The 19577-nt window shown below is 47.5% G+C and overlaps 1 protein-coding gene across 2 annotated transcripts in view; it reads right to left on the reverse strand.

Moving 5' to 3' along the window:
• Nucleotides 1-19577, reverse strand: part of PLXNA4 (plexin A4) — a 461691-nt gene that overhangs the window by 97256 nt on the left and 344858 nt on the right. For both annotated transcript variants that reach the window (XM_052790137.1, XM_052790138.1), the window contains exons 7-9: nt 18758-18911; nt 15940-16039; nt 13535-13649 (exon numbers count right to left, since the gene is read on the reverse strand). In XM_052790137.1, coding sequence (XP_052646097.1) covers nt 13535-13649; nt 15940-16039; nt 18758-18911 — 369 coding nt within the window. The remainder of the gene's footprint in view (nt 1-13534; nt 13650-15939; nt 16040-18757; nt 18912-19577) is intronic.

Genomic DNA, 19577 nt, shown 5'->3' on the forward strand with positions numbered 1-19577 from the left:
AGATACCGTGTATAAGTACCATTTGGGACTATATGGCTTCAACACCCCCTCACCCTTCCCCTTCCCCTGCCCTACATGTCCTGGGGCCTCTGAATCAGCTCCTTCTCTTTCTCCTGGCATAAGAAAAGACCTTGGCAACATCACCTCAATTTTTTTTCTCCCCAGCTATAGGAGTTCAGAGAGAGATGCATTGGCAGAGTGAATCAGTGGAATAGGAGGATGGGAAAGCCCTATCTGCTACTGAGCAGCCATTTCCCAAGAGTGGGCATTTTGCTTGATGTCTGTCAAATAGAAAAGCCTCTGAAGGGGGCTGGAGGATGGGGGTTGGAGATAGTCCACTATGTTACCTGCAGGCCAATCCCAGCTCTTCAGGCTGGTCTTTCTTGTCTAGCTTTATCCCGTCCCCCTCCACCACTGGTGCTGTAACCTTTCCGATAACACTTGTTTCAAGTTCATTAACAAGCAGTGATTGCGGCAGCCCCAAAACAGGATTCGTTTGCATATAAAAAGCTTTGCAGTACTGTGAGGAAGTTCATTATAGATAATTGAAGAGGCGAGCGCCATAAAGAGGAAATCCTCCCAATGTGGCTTTATCTGATTGACCTAATGTTCTTTCTAATTGAAACGGGGGGGGGGCAAAAAAGGCAATTTCATTGGGTGATGTACTGCATAAAACCTCAGAGCTTGGACCGCTCTCGGTTCAAATTCAAATGTAGTACTCATTTTACAGCTTGTGTCAAGCTTTGGGTGCCTGGGCAGGTTTGTATTTTTGAGGGTAAAACATCAACCTGCTCAGAGCAGACCCTTCAATCAGGACCCAAGCAGAAGGGTCCTTAAAAAAGAGTTATCTTGGGCATTTTCCAGCAGAGGCAGTTTCTCTTCACCCTTCCTCTGCAATGGACATCACCTAGGTTGGAAAAGCACGGTTTTCACATGATGTAGGGGAAATAAAAACATCCACTGCCAACAACTGTACCAACGAAGGGCACAATCCCATCCATTTTGTCTTTGGTATAGAATAAATTAAGCCTTTCCCCCAACTCTAAGGGGAGCTGGTTCAGATTCCAGAGGAGCTAAAATCCAGTTTAAACTGTACCAGGGCAACACATTTGAAAGCGGACTCTTGATTCATTTTCTGTGTGCAGCTTCATTCTATTCCTTAAATGATTTCGAATGAGTCAGTCTCTTTAAAATAATATCCTCCACCCTTGCCAATTACTCGTATCAGCAGCGATGCACACCTCAAATCACCAAATTTTGCCAGTTATCAAGTCGGAGAGCTTTTGCAGTGAAAACACTGCATCAAATGGGCTGTACTCATTGGGTCAATGGTAGTTTAATTTTCTTTATTTATAACTCCTCATAGAATGCCTGCAAATGTGTTTTCCTGTAGCTTGCAGAAATAATGAAGTCTCAGAAATATGAGAACCCTTTCTCTCCTTTTCTCTCACGTATGTGTTATGGCCCTCATCACAGCTATACCTGAGTGAGTCCCCAGTGAGACCCATCATGAGAATTCTGCTAAAGAGGGCGATGAAACCTCTCTGAGGCTATGTGGTCTTAGCCCTGAACTAATTAGTTTGGGTCCTTTATGGTGCTTCATACATATATAGTTATGATTTCATGGAGATTTCACCATGCTGTTTTCCAGTATAAGCTGGACACTGACCAGATACTCTGAGTTATCATCCTCTCCTAGGGACTGAAGCATGTAGGGATCTTTCATAGTCTTCTGATATTGCATGGGTTTTTCTTCTAGCCTTGTTTTGTACAGTTTCACTCCCTGTTACTGTTTGTGACCAGGATCATGAGCCCAAGTCTCATCAAAGTATTTTCCAAAAGAAAATGAGTCTGATCTACTTTGACTGGTAGGCAACCTACATGGGAACAGGTAAAACATCTGTGAATTTACAATGACCCATCCACCTATCAACAGTCTCCACCTTATATTGGTATCCCAGTTCACTTGTCTTCCCCTGTGCATCTCCTGTCATGCAGAGCATTCAGCTGAGTGAACCTTTTCTACTTTGCCTTCATACTGCTCCCTCATGATTGCTGGTAGCATTGACTGGATCTCCACTTTCTACAGAAGGAAACTAGAGCTCACCTATTGCTGACTGCATTGTAGGCATCTTTGGCAAGATAAACTCAGCTCTTGGCAATGAATTTTCACCCTTTCTTTCCCAGAAGAGTAGGACTCATCTCCGTTCAGGACCAGACATAGCCACGACCACCAATTCCTCCACTACTCATCTCAAAGCATCCAGTTCCCCTTTTCTCCTCCCATCAAAATCCATTTCTTCACCCTCAACTTCAGGGTTTTTTTTAAGACTTTCTTTTCAGTATCCCTCATTCAGCAGCCACCTTTGTGCCTTACCCAAGCCATCTTGCCTGGAAGGAACATGACCACAAATTGCATCTAAGTAAGTGGGGGCCATAACTTACTCACTCAAGCCCTTTGGGACCCCACAAGAAATGATACTCAGATTATTATTTACTCACATATTATGTAAATACAATACATCTTTTGTTCGTCTGCTCTACTGAGCTGCAATGTACCATTTTCCCTGTGTCTCCTATGGCTTTCTCACCCTCCCAATCTGTGCTGTAATCAAGTCAAGAGGGTAAGATTTTAGAGGCAGGGACTGGGACTTACTTTATAAAGATATCTAGACCACAGCATCTGGATGCTCTGTTAGTTAGATTAGATTAAAAAAACATTAAAACCAAAACAGAACAGGGAAAGAGAAAGAAAAGGAAGGGAAGGAAGGGGAAAAAGGAGAGGGAAAACAGGCAAACAAAAAAAAAAAATTTTTTTTTGGTCATTGATTTTAGAGGAATCAGATTTCACCTGGATAAAAAGCAGGAAAACAACAAGTTGGCAGATGAGAGGCAACAGGGACTGCCTGGAATATGTTGCCTGAACTTCTCTCTCACACCTCAGCAGGGTCACCCAAGGTCAGGGCTGTGACACCACACAAGCAAAATCAGACCCTTGTTTAGCAGCTACGCTGTACTGCTGCAAACAGAGGGCTTCAGGCTCCAGGGCTGACAAGCTGGTTCCTTCGATGAATCACTTTTAAACTCTTGCACAACTTCCCACCCCCAGGATAATCTGGAGAACTAAGCAGCAAGGAGCTCGGCATTCCCAGTGCGGGAGGGGAAGGGGTGAGTTACAGTCCACGTTGTGTTTACATTATTACACCACTAATTCTTAACATCATAAAAATTATATTTAAAATTTACACGAACAGTGCTGGGGAACGTTATTAGGTTATAAAGTGGAATCAGGTCAATGCTTTGTAGGCAGGATTCCAAGCTCCATAAATTTCTGGATATACTTCCCCCAAATTTACATCGGCACCAGCAGCAATCAAACCAGCTACAAAAAAGCTCACCCGGTCAAAGAATTTTTTAATGCACCATATATTTTATCTGCACTTCCTAAGTTTACAATGTTGTTAGTTTGATTGATGGTGTGCTTATTTATTGGCACAGCAAAAGTAATAATACATGAAGAAAATGCTCAGAACTTTAAAGGCAGCTGATGAGGGGAAAGCAACAGGATTTATAGGAAGTGTAAACATCTGCAGAGACGACAAAGAAATAATTGAGTCCTTGCATCGCTGTCACTTCTGGTGGGTCCTTTCTAGTTAAGAGTCTTCCATGCACTCAGGAGCAAATACCAGTTCTGTTTTGTCAGATATTGCAAGTGATTCTGGTGCCTGGGAAAAGGTGGTTGGCCTGGGGGCTGGTGCTCAGTCTATGGAAGAGATTTGGCCCTGTTTAGGCTCTGTGCACTCTAGTAGCTGCATACTTCAATGGTGGTTTGCACAGATTAGTGTAGTGATGTTAGTGTAGTGGTATCACTGCTGGAGGAAGGGAGTACAACAGATCAACAGCAGATCATTAGCTCAGTTGCCATAACCTCTTGGGTCCTTGGCTTCAGTGTTGTGAAGGCTAGAGTGCGATGCTGATGACCAGAGAGTGGATGGATACTCGAAAAGCAGAATCTAAATGAAGATAACTAACCTCCTCTCACATGGCTTGCTGCTGAATCCCGTTGATCGGGAGCAAAGTGACTCCCCCAAGGCCACACAGGCAGTGCTGGGAAATGACCCAAGTCTGTTGAGAGCTTGATCCCAACCTAGGACTATTCTGCCTCTGAAGTCAGTCCACACATCTCTGCTGATCAACATTAATGATTTTACCCTCCTTTAATTCTTTTTTAATAGAGTCTTTCTCAGCTGGTCCATTATTTCACAAGGATCAAGGTCAGGCTGCCATAATTATCCAAGCACCACATTTATCCTTTTTAAATAGAGACACAACATTAGCTTTCTTTCAGCCCTTTGCTGCTTTGACACACTCTCAGAAGGAAAAGTAATGATCCAGAGAGCAGGAGCCTTCTGGTCACTGGATGAAGGGAGCGGACTAGTGACAAAAATAGTAGATGATTGTGTCATTAGGTACATCTGCTCAAAGGAAAGGGGCTACTGGAGAAATGCAAGCAGTCTCAGTTCTGGTGTTTCCTGAGTAACTGCCTGGTTTTGAAATCATAAGAAATATGAATGTGTGCACTGACGACGGTGGTGTACGTGCAAGAGACAAGATAACCGTGTATCTTACTTGGACAAAGTCTGTCATTTGTTAAAGGAAAACCCTGGTTAAGTAAGACAGTCTTCAGAATAATATGCGCAGTAAAACTGGATTGTGCAAAACCATGGAAAGCACAGGGCAGAGCACAGGCAGCTCATAAAGCAGTAACAAATTTCTTCTCTAATTATTACTATATAAATCTGCATCCTTCTGCCTAGCCAGCCTTCTGTCCTTCTGCAAGGACTTCCATCTGAATTTCACAAGACCTTTCCTGTGTAAGAAAGCACTGTACATCTATGCATGGCACCCCAGCAGCCCAATGAGGCTGCAAATTTTGAGCATTGCAGTAATACCCCTTACTGCTTATCCATGTAGGTACCAATGACATGGACATGTCACTCCTCAACAAAGCAGCTTCCTATACATCTGTGCCAACAAATGGGGTTTGCATGCATAAGGGACATTCTCCAACCAAGGCTCCCTCAGAAGTGTCAGGGACTCTCATGACAACACTCTCACATGGGGATTTCTGGTGTCTAACAAGAGTTGAGCCCAAGCTGTACCGCTTTCTTCCTAAGAAAGGACCGAAAGACTATTTCTTCTCTAAAGCTGTCCATTTTTACAAAGTTAGTAGGAACTTGGTATCTTTGAGAGCTCCAGACTTTGGTCCAACTGGGCCAAGAATGGCCAATGAGTTTAAAAGTCAATAGAAGAGACAGAGTAACAGATGGACCAGAGGTTGCGCACACAGGCCACATTGACGCAAACCCGCTTCCTTCGGAAACCAGGACAGAAGCCCAGAGAGTCATAATACTTTGGCTTCCACAATGAAAAGGTCAGGACCGTGATATCCTGGCTTTTGTCACTCACCCCTCACCAAGACCCATGACAGCATGAGATAACATCCAAGCCAAAGCGAATGGACTTATGCTCAAAGACAAGGCGGGGAAGGAGGGTCTGGGCTCAGCCTCCTGGAGATGCCCCAAGCAGAGCAGGAGACACATTCCAGCCTCACCTCTTACCTGCAGCTTCAACATCCTGAGAATGTTTCTCCTTGGCCAGGCCCCAAAAGCTCACATGTCCGAAAGCAGTGAACGCAGCTGATGCTGCAATGGAGAAAAGCAAAATCTTCCTGCTTCAGGGCCAGGCCATCACCCTGGACTAAGTCTGAATGGGGAGTTGTCTTTCCTCCCTCAAACTGCAGGGTGCTATACAGTCCTAACAGATGTTCAGATAGCCAGAAAATCCTGTAGCCACTTGAGGCATTACAATGGCATCACACTAAGCCAGGCTATCAAAACAACATAAGCTCTTCCCAATGTTATTTCAAGGGTGCTGTGTTGGCAGGGACAGATGAATATTATTACCCTGTTGCATTCTGAAATCACTCTGTCCTACAGGATAAATAATCTTGCATTACAAAGATGAGCAGCCCAACTGGTATGAGTAACATTTAGCAGGGACATGGTATTGAGTGTCAGATGCTTCTTACATCTCTGTTCAAACCAATCTCCCTGAGTTGCTCCTAGAAATTACATGAATAAGTCCTTGATTAGTGTCTCACATTGTGGCTGGAGAAGCTAAGCTCTAAGAAAACAAGATGTGTATTAAGGTAGGATGAACCGCTCACAGGGAGGCCTTTTTCCATCAGTTCTCAGTTCCCATTGCGGTTTGGTTGGAGGTCTCAACAAGGAGAGAGAGGATGAAGCTGCCTTGCACGAGGGTAGATTTCCTACAGATCCACCACCATAATAATCAGAAATCCTGCTAAAAGTTACTGTGGAAATTGAACAAGTTACGAGCCTTTTCCCCTGCCAGCTGGATGACTGCAGGGCAGAAAGGCTCAGAGATGACAAAAGGTACCCAAAAATAACAGAAGAAGTCACTTCACACACAGGCTTTCCATCTTTTTCTTCACCTCAGTGCAAGTCAGTATGACTTGCAAACAACAGCAAATTATCTAATTTGTTTGTACATGCTCAAAGACTTCTTATGAACAGCCCCCACTGTGAGATCACAGCTCCAGGTACTAAGTGTTGTACAAGCACCTATTAACAGAAAGTGCTTACCCAAATCAGAAGAGGGTGTGAGAGAAACAGGGACACAGAAAGGTGAACGTGTCCAAGCCAATGCAGAGGCAAGAATAAAACTCTCATCTGCTGAAATAAAACCGGTGTCCTCATACACTACCCGATACTGCCTCTGAGCAGTATTTTCATGCTCTAACAGGACCCCATGAACAAGGGGAAAGCTTTCTGCCCAGCCTCCACTTTCTGTGTTTAATTTCCTCTTATGATTACATACTACATAACTACACCCTTTCCAAAGAGGATGTACCCACTACACAATACATCTCCATTTCTAGCAAAGGGCCGTAACGGTAGATGAGGGCTGAAATGCCACAGCCTGAAATGTTAAACCACCAGCAGCCCCAAGGCACGATTGGATCGAAACCATCAGCTACAGCCTCCTCCCAGATTACCCCTTGCCTCCCCGTGGACAGGATGCCGACAAGACTGAACTCCATCACACGTGCTTGGAAACACTTCGAAGACCTAAATAGATGTTAAACACCAAAGCCCCATGCTGCTTTAAAAGCAGGTGCCATGAAACGTATGCATCGCTACGCCAGATCCCATCTGTACGGGGTGGCTGCTGCTGCCCGCAGCAGCTGCCTGTCTAGAGCTGCTCCTGATCCCCTCATCTCTCCTGCCAGTCCCCCTGCCTGCTCCCAGCACTTGAAGGCAGCAGGTTGCCTGCAGTTGCTATAGAAACTACACCTCGCAGCCTCCTTTTAATGATAGACAGGTGCCAGGATAAGTGAGCGGATAATCGACAAGCGGGGAAAGATTCGGCGCTCTGGTATTGGCCTCGCTGCAACTGTCATTAGAGTCCCTGAGAAATGAGAGATCCATTAATTTGAGCAGAGATGGGTTTTCTCTCCTCCCCGTGCCGATGCTTCCAGCAGCCGCCTCTCTGGCCGGGTTAAGGGAGGCTGGAAACAGGAGTGGGAGGGAAACTGAGCAGTTGCCACAGCAACAGCTAAAGATGCATCACCAGAAGGGTTGTCGATGCGAGGGAGCAAGGAGTTGACCATGCTCACCTGATGGCCCAGCAGGTCCTCTACCCCCTCCCCAGTGCAGCCACCCAGGCATTTCCACTGGGGTGCATTTTAGGAGGAGGTGGGCACCACGCCTGCCTTCTGCAGCTTGCAAAGAGGACAAAGCAGGACATTTGGGGGCCCTGAAAACCTCTCTGCTTTTTGAGACCTTGGGGCAAAACCCTCCTTGAGCCAGACTGAGATGCACCAGCAGGGTGGGGAAGGGCACTGCTGAGTTTACTACAGACAAAGTCCATGATGAGGAGATGTGGGCATTATCACTTTAGAATAGAATAGAATAGAATAGAATAGAATAGAATAGAATAGAATAGAATATTTTTAGTTGGAAGGGACCTACAATGATCATCTAGTCCAACTGCCTGACCGCTTCAGGGCTACCCAAAAGTTAAAGCATGTTATTAAGGGCATTGTCCAAATGTCTCTTAGATGTCTCCCCGTTCAGGTTGAGCTGTCATTATCACTCCCTGCCTTCTTTTTTCCCTTCCCTTCTTCCCTGTTTCCCAAAAACCCCATCCCCAAGAAGCACAAGTGGCCAGCCAGAGCTAAATCCATGCACTCCATTGCAGAGGCCTCTGGTAGAGCTCTTCATTCAGCACAAGGCACGAGCAAGCGCTGGGTAAAGCAACACTCTGCTCGTCGGCAGCTGCTCGCCAGCATGCAGCTCACACAGCATTCTATTGCTTTTGACAAATTAATATTTGAAGCAGTTGTTTCTTTTATGTGGGCTTTACTGTTGTTAGCACGTACAACTCGACATAAAACACTTTGGTGCGAGATCTTTTCTTCTGTTCTCTTTTTAGGCAGCAGATGAAAATCCTTTTAATAAAAAGCTTGTTTGGGGGAGGAAGAAAAACACACGCACACGCAAATCGGCTGAGCAAGGAAAGATGAAAACCTCCTTCAAGGTAATTAAATGATTATGTATCTTTTAAGCCCAGCGGATAATAGATTTGTTATCTAGGCTTGCTTTCGGCTTTTGCTATTTTTTTTTCCCTCTCTTTTCCCCCACACAAAGCTAAAATCCTTGCAAGGCCCGGAACAAGATAGTGTTCATCTCAGGGAATAAGGCACAAAAGAAGACTGAGTCCTTTATTCCATCAACTCAAGTAGGCTACCCCAGCTTACTCATCCTTGTACATATGTCTGTGAAACACTGACATGAAAACTACCCACTGGATGAGAGCAGATCTGTACGAAGACAAGATGGACAGTGCAATCAGGTGTATTGGGTAATACACATCAGGAGAGGCAGGTGCTGTTTCTGTAGCTTCTATCACACTGGAGACCCTCAGATCAATTGTTTTACTCCTCCGTGCCTCAGTTTCCCTCCACTACTTGTTGACTGTCTTGCCCATTTACAGAAGAAAACGACTGAGCTCTCTTACTTGGTGATTGTGTCAAGTAAGTAAGGGTTGATTTCACAGTGCATTAGTCTGCAGTGCAATGCTTTGTGGTGCGATGCTAAGCCTGCACTATGACTTTAGCTACGGTCAGCAACAAATGTCAAAAGCAGAGACAGGATGGCCAAGAAAAAAACCAGAAACTTGGCCTGCTCCCTTTTATCTTTGAGACTAATTCTCTCCACTTTTGCCAGCAGCTCTCTTTGTGAAAAACAACAACAAGCTACTTCAGTATTAAAATGTCTTTTCTTTCTCGTTCTTTCCCTTCCTGGCCTCAATAGCAATAATCTCAGTTCCTCTTTATAAAGCAAGAAGTCACTCAGTATATTTCAAGCTAGTAGACTTGGCTTTCGAAAACCTGTTGTAAGGGGAAATTATAAGCCAAGGTGAAGTATTTCTGCCGCAAATCATCCAGAGACATCGTCAACCCTATTTGATTGAGTTCAGTGCCATAATCATAAATACTCTTGCTTTATGACCACGCTGGAGTTCTTCACCAGGAGCAAACATGGGCTTTCCCAGGGTTCCCAGTCTAGTTGATTCAGCTCTGTTATGGGCAGAGCTGATTCACTGAGCACCTGACAAGTGACAGGTAAGAAAGTCATGGCTCCTTGTTGATAGTGAGGGACGTGCCTTTTCTGTCCTTCCTCCATCTCTGGTTTAGTTTTTTGCCAGGTGGTGGTAGGACAGCTGCCCTGTCCCACCCTGGGGCTGGCCGACCACAGCTATCCACCATGCAATTCAAAGGCTCCCCTTGGATGGTAGATCACAGTCTATACGCATAGAAACAATATTTTGCCTTCTGGACAGCGTGGGTCATGGCCAAAGCCTTTCTGCTGACCCACTGGATCAGGCTCAAATTCATCCTGCACTCTGCATTAATCAGCAACTCATACTACAAGGAAAAAAACAAAGTAAAAAACCCAAGATAGTGTCAGAGAACATGAAGAAGACCTGAAAGAGAGGCAGGTTGAGCCCAAGGGTATCCAGAAACTCGTGAGATGGGCTAAGGAAATTATAAGAGTCAGAAGTACACAAGGGCAGAAGCCTCCCTTCAAAGTGCTCCAGGCTGGTCCAGGGGTGATGTGTACCAGCTCAATTGGTCCATTTGCAGCCCAGGCCATCTGGAGAGTGGGAAGCCTCTTCCCACATTACGGCAAGATGCTGTACAGCCAAAGAGAGAAAAAAAATCACCTGAAGTGGGTGTATCAGCAAGAGAAGGTGAAGGCCATAGTGAGGGGGAAGGGAGCGGGCTTGGCATGCCAGCAATGATGATTACAGAGGGAAGGAGTTTCTGGCACCAGTCCATATGACAGAGTAACACCAATATTTGTTTGCTTGGCAAGGAGTCTCTTGGTGCAATCAGACCATACAATCCTGGAAGCCGGCCATGCTAATCTGCTCAGCAGATTCATGGAAGGACTGCAAATGGGATGGTCCAACCATCCCACGCTGGTAGTACAGTTTTGCATCAGTACCTCCTCGAGACTTACTTATTTAGAAGGTACTCATGCCTGGATGGTAGCAAACGCTTCTGTCTCCTCATCCTCCAGGGTCCAACTGCTTGTAGAGGAAAGGATCGAAAGGACCATTGCAGATGGAGATGAAAAGCCAGTAAAAATAGGCCCACTCAGGGTGATGGTACATTTTGAACACTACTGAAGATGACATTGGGAAGTCTGGAAACGGACGTCAGCCCTGTCAACCTTGTGAGTCATCGTGAACTGGGTGGAGGTCTGGATGGGGAATGAGAAGCCAGGCTTAGCTTCAAGATACCAAATGGTTTCTATTGTTCAAGAGCCCACTCAACAAATAGGCATGGGTACAGGACAGAAAGGGAAAGAATTGAAGGTGAAAGTAAAAAATAGACAGTGGAAATTTCAGTGAGAGAGATGAGTCAGTGAGAACGTGGCTTCTCAGGAGAAGTGTGGGAGATATACGCAGCATTTGTTCAAAGTGCCATTTGGCAAAACCTTTCTGGCCACAGAGCAAATGTAAATCTGTCAGAAGGCACTTGTGACACCATCCTTTCCCAGCCCTAGTGTCCTTGAGGGCCACAAACACACCGATGGCAATGAGAAGGACCATGAAGCTACAGGACATTTCTCATATTGCCAGGCAGAAAGCTATCTGTGAAAGTTTTGCGTTTTGCGAGGCCATTATCCTTGCAGATATTGTCCAGTCATTCCAGTGCTGAGAAGTGTTTCTTCTGCACAGCAGACAGCAAAACCAGCTCCTGAGCTGAGCAGCTGACTGCCAAATGTTGTCTCCTGTGGGAAAGAGGTTTGTGCCCGGAGATGGTTTTGCTGCAGAAGCCAACAGGGCTGCAGCCCTTATTAGCAATGACCAATGTAACATATATGTGTCGCATAATGCTTTCATTGCCTTGTAGATCAACAATTGTCTTCTAAGGTCAAGTTTGTGCCTCTTCCTGCTGCCATGCAAATTGCACAGAGCAGCTTTGCAAGATCAGAGAGGGAGTATTTGAAGCTCAGCAGGAAATCCTGTGTTAAGGGGGATAGAAGAGAGAAAGAGCAATCTCTACCGACAAAGCCCCCCAGACTGGATCTGTCTCCTAGTCTGAAGAGGATACCTTTCAGAAACAAAACTAGTGAGAGGTGATAAAGCAGCGATGGAAAAGTTGCACTAAAATAGGCAGATCTGCCGAGGCCAATGAGTCCACTGCCTGCTCCCCAGTTCTGCAGAGCAAGACCTTGGAGGGAATAAAGACCAGGGGCTGTGCCATCCCCAGTCTCTTCCCTAAGGAACTGGGATAACACAGAGCTTCTCATGATCTCCTTTCCGATGGGAGCAAGTGTCAGAAACACCAGGGATGTGATACAAGTTGAGGGAGGAGGAGATGCACTGAGATTTGTAGGCACTTCACTTTGGGCAGAGGGCTGGAGAAGAGAAGAGGTGGGAACTAGGGAGGTGAGTCCTGTGCGTGGTACACGAGATACACCAGAGGAGTCTGCCAGAGGAGATAAATGGTGGTGGCATTGCACAGCAGGAACCTGAGACAAAGTGTCCCAGGGAATGCCACCTGAGCAAGAGGCTGAGGTCCCTCCAGTTCCTGAAGTAGAAGGCACAGAGACCTGTGGCCAGCAGGACTGGCCAAACTCTGCCAAGGCTCCATGCAAGGGAATAGGGCTTTTCTGATTGGGATAGCCTACCAGAAGGGCTGAATCCTGAGCTGCCTTCCTTCACCACTTCACCACCGAGTAGAAGGTGTCAAGCCCTCCAGCTCATCAGCAAGTTTTCCAGCACATTTACAGCAAATTCTGAATCCTGGTAGAGGAAGAACTGGCAGCCTCCCTGCTCATGAATATTTATGGCCTGTCCCAATGCCACAGCAGTTCAGGATGTCTGCTCCAGGACACCTCAACCGGCACATATGTGACATCTCAACCAGCACATAAGGAAGGGGTGGGAGGGAATGGGTGATGCCACAGGAGTGTGAAGACACTACACGTGTGTCATCTGGTCCAGCAAACTGGCTTGCCTGGGTCAGGGGCTGGGGGTAGGTGGGGGAACATGTTAGAGACAACAGACCCAGCAGGCAGCACAGGGAGCAGTGGGGATTTCATCTTCTGAATGCAACACACGTTGCCGGAGTCTTCAGCAGCTGCCTCTGCGCTCAGTGGTTCAGCAGATATCAGATCTCTTAATGGGTACTGGTCCCTTGGGCCAGACAAACAATGAGCCATCTCAGGTCATTTACCAGACAGGCCAGGATGTTTTCAGACCATTCCTGACCAGGAAGTAATTAAGTGGCTTCCTATTTGTATTCTCCCGAGCTCCACTTGTCTGCAAGTGCTTGTTAGTTACAATACGAGCTAGACAGCATTTGCAGCACAGCAGCCAGCTCTGTATTAAGCCCCAAGGTCCAGTTCAGCTCAGCAACTGGCAATGAGGCATTCTCCAGCCTTGTCTGGAGACATTTTGATGCACTGGCCATTAGGCACTGAACACACAAAGCCATAGAGGTGCTCGAAGCACAGCTGAAATCCACTGACACTGTGGACATAGCCCTAAATCCTCCCCAGATCTCATCAACCTGAGGAATATCTGCTTAGAGGCAACCTCCTTCTCTCCCGGAGGAGATGCCTGCCCAGTGTTTCCCATCCCTCCCAGTCCCTTGGTGCCGGCAGCTTGCAATGACTTTCCGAGGCAACACGGTCCCTGTAGTGTACAGGAGGGAGAGGGCAGCTCCCTGAGGGTCTGGTAGAGCAGAGAGGAGAGGAGCTATCTACAGAGGGAAAGGTGAGGGTCTCCTGGAGGGTCAGCAGAAGAGGGATAGAATGGGACTGGAGGTGGAGAAGACTTCCTGGACCATTGGTCTGTCCCAGGCCAAAAGGCGACATCAGCCCCGAGCAGCCCACGTACGCGACGCATGCCCTGTGCCCCTGCCTACCTCGGGCAGCTTGACTCGTCCCTCCTGGAAGGAGCAGGAGCTGGGGTCATGAGTGCAGACGTGGCGGTACTTGCACCAGTGACATCGGTAAGGGCTCTCCACGCATGACAGACACCTGGAAACAGAGAGAAAGAGTAGTCACTTGGCCAGCCAAGTCCTGTCAGCCAACAGGACAGACCTTGAGGCTGATAGTGTTTCTCAGAGGGAAATATAGCCCAGCAAACATTGCTTTTGCCATCACTAGCAGAAGGCCGTAGGCTTTGAACTGACCCGACACCATCAAGTCACAGGATGGTGCTGGACTTGCCATGGCCTCAGCTGGTTGTCACTGTGTCTCATATTAATTAGATAATTCAGATTGCATTCATATCATTGTAACTAGAGTAATAATAAATATTCGTTGTATTTTGGTTGCCCTGTTACAACTTTTAATCTGACTATCAAGTTCTCAGCTTCATACATAAAAGGCGTTCCCTTTTTTGCCCATAACAAAATCCTGAGTGTAACCAAAAATACAAGATCAGGGGATGGGTGTAAACTGCTACAGCCTTGCTGCCTCCACAGTGAACTGCACCAGTGCCCTGGGAGCTGCAAACACATTGTGAGAAGGTGACTAAGAGAGGGGCAGGCAGGAGGAGCGATGCCCATGGAGGGCAGTCCCTGTGCACCAGCAGTCCTATCTGGTTAATCCTTCCGCTCTCACACATGATACAGAGGTCAGACACAAACTAGGATGCACCAAAGTCAGAAAGCCAAGGATTAAGCAGGGCATTTTCTCCCCCTGTGTCCCACAGGCTTATTAGTGTGAGTTCTGCCCAGGGTGATGGGACTCTTGCAAATGTATTAACTGTATTCTTCTTTTCTTCGTCTCAGCAGAGAAGGAAAGACTATTGTAGCACTTGCCTGGGAAGCAGAGGGCATATCTAGGATGTCACCTACTCAGGGTGTAGGAAAGAGCCTTGCCCTCCATCTTACAAGGTTTTGCTCTCTTATGCCCCATAGACCCTGTAGAGTAAGAGCTGCAAACACCTCTCCTGGCTGTGTTACAGCACCGACTTATACGTACATCACACTTTTTTTTCTTTCATTTAGTATGATGTCTGCTCACCAGCAACCAAACTGAGCAGTAACGAGCTCTCTGCACAAAACAAGCGCTGGACGGTAGTGACTCCTGGTCACTCACACTGTTGGAGATCTTCATGCAGCTGCAGGCTCTGATGTACCTGGAGGGGACTTGGGGTGGGGAGGAATTTTCCCGGCCCTTATGTGCCACTGGGTTTTTAATGGGCAGGATTGAAAAAATTGCCTCCAGTAGAGCTTGGCTGAGCCCAACAGGCAGGCGCACCACCCTCTCCCCTGTCTCTCTGAAATCTCGCTCAACTCCAATCCACTTTCAGCTCTGGTACAGCGAGCTATTCTTCAAATTGGTAACAAGTGCTTGCTCTGATACATCAAATTAAAAATGGATAGTGTATTATACTTTGTCAAGTAAGAAACCAAAACATGCCATAAATATTTAACACCACCATCTCTTCTGCTCTCCCCCCAATACTTGCTTTCTGACACTGTTTGTCAAAGCAGCAGGAACACGGAAACAGGATTTGTGTTTCCTCGTGAATTGCTGAGCCGCAGTAATTATCTGCTTTTGGCACTTCTGCTGGCTCAGTGGCGGGGACAGAGCCGCTCAGCCTTGCTCAGGGGTGGATCAAACTTCTGGAAGAGCATCTTTCTACAGGAAAGCTGCAGACCTGCTCCGGTGGGGCAGCTCCTGAGCAGCCCTGGGTGCCAGCTAAACCCCAGAAGAATGGGGTGCAGGGCAGGAAAGAAGCTGGCAGGGTGGAAAAAATGGTCTTGAGGGAATCAGCTGGGTGTTCCCTGCTCAGTTCACAACATGCAGAAACCAGAAACCCCCGTCTTTCCAGATCTGAAGGTCCAAGCTCATGCTAACCACTTGGGGCAAGCTCCTACTGATGGGACTGACAGCATGGATGAGGGTTGGAGGTGCGTATGTACGGGCAGGATCCAGCCATCCACAAAAAACTGCTTAATAGGAAGATGAGGGGGCCATTTGCTGAGGTCATGACTCACTTTTGACTCAATTCTGCGGCAAACTCCCACTAATGTGGTGCTCCTCTGCCAGAGGGACACGTGAAGATGACGATGATGACTCCTCAAGACAATGCCTTCCTGCAAAGGAGGCTCATCAACAGAACAAATGTCACTATGCTACTCTTGGCCTTCTCAGGGGGGACCCCACCGTGCTGACTATCACACAAGTGACCCTGGCCCCTGGTCACCTCCACACCTAACCAGCTTCCTGAGGGACACAAGCCCCAGTCAGCAGTGGATTCTGTGGCAGATCCAGGGGTGGAATGGAAAGCAGGTATCAAAAGAAATGAACATACGAGTTGTGGACGCTGCAGTTGTAGAAGACGAAGCTGGTGCTGGCAAAGGTCATACCCGTTTCCTTGGACTTGAGCTGAAGCTGGACAATGTGATGGTCTCCTGGGGAAAAAAAAAGACACATCAGTGTGAGACTGCTTTGTTAGTGTAGTTAAGCCCTGTTGGTCATGCCACCAGTCTGAACCTGGAGCTGTGCCACAGTACCTTGGCTAGTCTATCCTCAATAGATGTAGAAAGTGCAATAAAATCCTTCTAGAGCCCAGTTCTCTGAGTACATCTCTCTCTTTTACGGTACTGGGGTGATGGAGTGTGTCTTCACCACTGGAAATTATCATACCTGGGAGCGGAGTCTGGGCTGTATGATGACAACAGGTCTAGACCATACATCACCAATTTCAAAAATATTCTGACTGAAGTCATCAGGTAGGAAAGCTAAGCTCAAAGAAAGGATGCAGATGTCTGGAATTAGGAGGCCGTTAAGATGGAGTACTGTCCTTAAAGTTCTTCCTTGCTGTTGGTTCATTTGATGTGCCCAGAAGGAAGAAGCCTGTGGAACATTTCACTGCTGGCCCCAGACATTGGTGGCCTGTGCATACACTGCCTGAAGGATAAATGTACCGGCTTTCCTAAGGGGATAAAGAAAGATCTACTTTCTCCTCACCCTCATTATTTAACATCTCTGAATATGGCCCAATACCCAGGACAACCATGCCTGAAAAAGGCCACCTCCTGATCCTGCCCCCAAAGAGAGGTTATACCTTGAGAAAGCAGGGTGAAGGAATGAGCAAGGAGGATAGATACCATAATAGTGAGGATAGGGTAGAGGTTCCCTATCTGCAGCCTGGGAAATACTGATGGACAGGAAGATTCCCACATGAACAGTTCTTCCAGATTCACTCACCCCATTCACCCCAAGGTCCATTCACCCCAGCCTTAGGATACAAAGAACCCATCTCTGTGTGAGAGACATCCACGAGCCATTGAACTTCCAGAAGGACCCATCCATTTCCACAGCAGACCCATCTGCAGCAAAGCCTGCACCTCAGCTCCTACACACCATCTCCTCATTCCCATTCCCATGGCTCCCATGCTGGAACTGTCTTCCCGCAATGCCAAAAGCCCTGTTCAGAGCCCATCAGCTGTGGGTAATGAGTGGGCGCAGTAATTGCAGTAATTTGGTGGGGAAGGGACCCATGTTTAATTCAAGACCTCAACCTGGCTGGCCCTTTCACCTCTATTATTTTCCTCCTCACCTGAAAGATTCATTAATCAATCAGGCCAAAGTAAACTTGACAATTCGTCGCAGTGTGCGCCCGCGTGCACACTCACCCACCTACGAGCACACGCGCGCACAGACACACGCACAGACCACACACTTCACTAAACACATTTTGCTGCCAGTGTTCGACTCTGCTGCCCATCTGCTGCCGCCGGCTTTGACAACTCTGCTAACCGCTTCGTATTTAACAACTTTGCCAGCGTCTTGCATATATTTTAAAACGGGATGTGAGAATTGGGTAGCCCCAGGGATCAGATGTGCTACAGAGCTGCACATCCTTTGGTTCAAACCCAGCTTCTGGCACTACGCATGGAGGACTTTTGGTCTTTGCAGAGGTGCGGAGCACCAGCTGCTGAAGTTGATACAAGCCGAAGTTGATACAAGCCGCAGGTGCCCAGCTTTTCTGAAAACCATGCTTCAGAAAAAATCTCTCTTGTCCTGCCTCCAGCTTCCACTGCTATTTTTGTTTGCTGGTTGATTATAGCCTGGCCTGGGATAGATGTCCATACCAAGGAAATAGTTTCTGGCATCTATCTTGGTAGGCAAACATGACTGATAACTCAGTGGGACCTGAAAATGGTAACAGCCCTCTGGGAGCTTTTTTTGGGATCGCAATGGAGAGCACCTGCAGCTGTGTGCAGCCTGGGGAGAGCAGAGATGATGGTGACAGTTCATGTCACTTCATTTTCTGTGGCCTGAGGATCCTTAGAGACAAACTTTACAGTACATTTCACAAGAAGCCAAGGATGAAAATGGCAGCACCCTCTCTGCATCTCTTGGGGTGACCAACAGGGTCAAGGTTTTTATAGTAAGTCCCCGCAAAGAGCCACCGGTGCTCTTGAAAGTACCTAGAAAAGTTGTTAGAAAAGGAAACAAAAAAGGGCAGGGAGTTGTAGGTGGGGGGACCATCCTTGGAGACAAGGTATTTTTCTGTCCTGGACCACTTTGGGAGAGGGAGCCAGTAGCAAACCTGGAACAGCTGAAAGCAGTAAAGGCTGGGGACAGAGCAAGGAACTAAGCATAGAGATCTAAATCTGGGAGGAGCAGGATAAAATTACAGGCAGGATCGTTCATGCCTGCAGGACTTTCTGGCTGCTGCATGGGATGCGATGTGTTGAGAGCATGTACAGCCTCATTCCCTGGGTTGTACAACACCAGCCTGGGCAAAAGGTGCACAAATATCCCACATCCATCTCTTGCCTTTGCTAGATGTATGCAACTGCCACTCGGTGGCAGTCTGAAAACACACAGTATCACACATATAAGCATCTTAATGCATTTACTGGTATTGCAACTCAATACTTGCACACGTGTACACACATAAACAGACACATTCAGACAGCTCCTGTTACAAAGTGCTGCTGCGCAGCTCCAGCAGCAAGCACCGGCACCGCGTCCCACCTGCTCCCTGTGCTTTGCACACCCCGTCCTCAGGCTCCCACGAGCTCTGCTTTGGGAGAAAGTAGAAGGAGAGACACAGGGGTGTGGGGTGAGGAAGGGAGGGAGAAGTGGCGCGGACGGAGGAGCTGTGGGATACCCACCGTTCTCGGTGATGATCTGGGGCACTTCTTTGGCAGCTGGCGAGATGCATTGGATCTGACTGCCCACCACCAAGCCATCCATCTCCGAAAGGTCCTCAAAGGTGCAATTGACTCCTGCTGACAGCTCAGGGACATTGTAGGTCTCCAAGACCAGCTGCAAGCAAAGATGGAGGGAGAGAAGAAGAGATAGAAAAAAAAGAAAAAGAGAGATACTAAGCCAAAAAACAGAGCTGGGACAGCAGGAGAGAATTACACTGGAGAGGTTGGACAAAGAGCCTCTTGCTAGAGAGAGCATCCTCCTTCAACAGAAAGCAGCGACTCAGGAGAGGGATGTGTGCGCGGAGGGGGAAGGGGATGAGATGCTGATGCCAACACAAGTGGTACGTGGCTATGCGGGGACAACTGCACTGCATCCCAGTGCTGGCTGGGTCAGTGGAGGGGAGGGAGTGCTCGCTATCTGTCATGCAAGTGTAAGGTTAGGCAGGGAGTCTTTGGAGCCAGCCGTGAAGACCAGGGCTTCGGTGGCCCCAAGGCACGCGGTTTCTGAGGAAGGTGACTACTACTCACAAGAGGCACTCTGCAGACTACAGAGAAACTGTAGCGCTCCAGTCTAACTCTCTACGGCCTGCTCTCCTAGCATCAGCAGATGGGGGAGCACTCTGTCACCAAGTTCCTGTGTAAGGAGAGTCTAGTTACAGCCTTCAGTCCGCCACAAAAAAACGCTGTCTCTAGAGGCACAGCAAACCTCTCCTGCCCATCCCACCAAAGAAGCAGTTGGCTCTGGGGACATGCTATACTGGGGGTCCATACATAAAAAAAG

Source organism: Harpia harpyja, chromosome 6 (assembly GCF_026419915.1).
Source record: "Harpia harpyja isolate bHarHar1 chromosome 6, bHarHar1 primary haplotype, whole genome shotgun sequence".
Classification (NCBI taxonomy): domain Eukaryota; kingdom Metazoa; phylum Chordata; class Aves; order Accipitriformes; family Accipitridae; genus Harpia; species Harpia harpyja.